Consider the following 1,291-nt stretch of genomic DNA (forward strand, 5'->3'; position numbering starts at 1 on the left):
CGTATTCATGGTGAAGTTAGCTGCTGAGAGATTCAGGTGTTCACCAGAACATTCAAATTAGGCAAGTAACACTTTTCAGTTTTCTGCCACTTTTGAAGTGGATAAAAAGTTATGACTGTAAGCGTGGCAAATGAATGGATTTGAGAAACTAAAAAAAACGTACACAACATCTGGAAAGAGGAACATGCCATAAGTGTTGAGGCCACACTAGCATGGTACACGGACGTGGCAAGTGTGGGATGGTTTCATTAGTCCGAAAAAATCGCAGTTCCTTTGCATAGGAGGCCATTGGGACCAGCACGTCAAGGTCATCACGCATTTCGGCCAATCGCAACGGACTAACTCCATTCGCATCTGTTCTATCTGGATCCCACAGATAAGGTTCACTCACGAGAAGCGCAACACAATGCTTGGCAGAATATAAAACGGCCAGCTAGAAAACAAAAAAACTGATGCATTAGCACCTACACCAATGGATCATTGTCTAAAACACAGATGTTGCGTACACAGCCAAGCTACAGTGACTTCATCTATGTCGCGTGGAAGTGTCTGGTCGAACCGATTAGCAAAGAAGTCGATAACTCTTTGCTACGTCGGCCGAATAATCCTTGTTGGGCGTGCAAACTGGCCGCAGTTCTCCCCAAATGGTTTTTCGCCGTTTGACCGTAAAACTCAGGCTGCAACTTAAAGATATCTACACTTATTAATCATACAAATGATGTATAAATTTGAAGGCTTTGACAGCAAAGTTTACCGCAACATCCCAAGTGGTTTTGGCTTTAAAATAACTCATTGTACACTACCGGTCAACGAAACAGAAATGAACACAAAGGAATGAGAAACAATATGTGCTGAAAAGTCAGGAAATGCCCTACCGGGACACCCCAGTGTGAATCTGTAACGCACTATCGATAATCTATAGGTAGCAAACCAGGTAGAATTATTCGCAAGGCCCGTGAAACTTACACCTCAAAATTTGCCAATCAAGAAGCCAACCAACTAGTGTGACCATTTGCTATGGATCCCGCGAATGAAGAATCGATGGTACCTATTTGGATGTGCGAATTACCGTATTTACCAGACCGAATGGTTTGTTGCTCAAACTTCTTGTCGGGATCTCACGCGTTGGATGCAACCTTGAGTGTCGTGAGACGCACACTACTGATTGTTCACAATAAGTATGGAGCACCTGTGTAGTTCTAATCAGCTTTTCAGTACAAATGCGCTTCCGCGATAGTACGAAAGCCTTTAAACTTCCAAAATCTGCTCATAGTAACAAAAGAAAGCAAAT

The 1,291-nt window shown here is 42.9% G+C and overlaps 1 protein-coding gene across 1 annotated transcript; it reads right to left on the bottom strand.

The window, feature by feature from the left end:
• Positions 1–208: 208 nt before the first annotated feature.
• T265_15979 (hypothetical protein) lies at positions 209–354 on the bottom strand (the record flags this gene model as incomplete). Its single annotated transcript, XM_009179430.1, has 1 exon — positions 209–354. A coding segment is annotated over one exon (144 nt), but the record flags the coding sequence as incomplete, so codon positions are not given.
• Positions 355–1,291: the final 937 nt, after the last annotated feature.

This window comes from Opisthorchis viverrini (assembly GCF_000715545.1).
Source record: "Opisthorchis viverrini unplaced genomic scaffold scaffold8842, whole genome shotgun sequence".
Taxonomy (NCBI): domain Eukaryota; kingdom Metazoa; phylum Platyhelminthes; class Trematoda; order Opisthorchiida; family Opisthorchiidae; genus Opisthorchis; species Opisthorchis viverrini.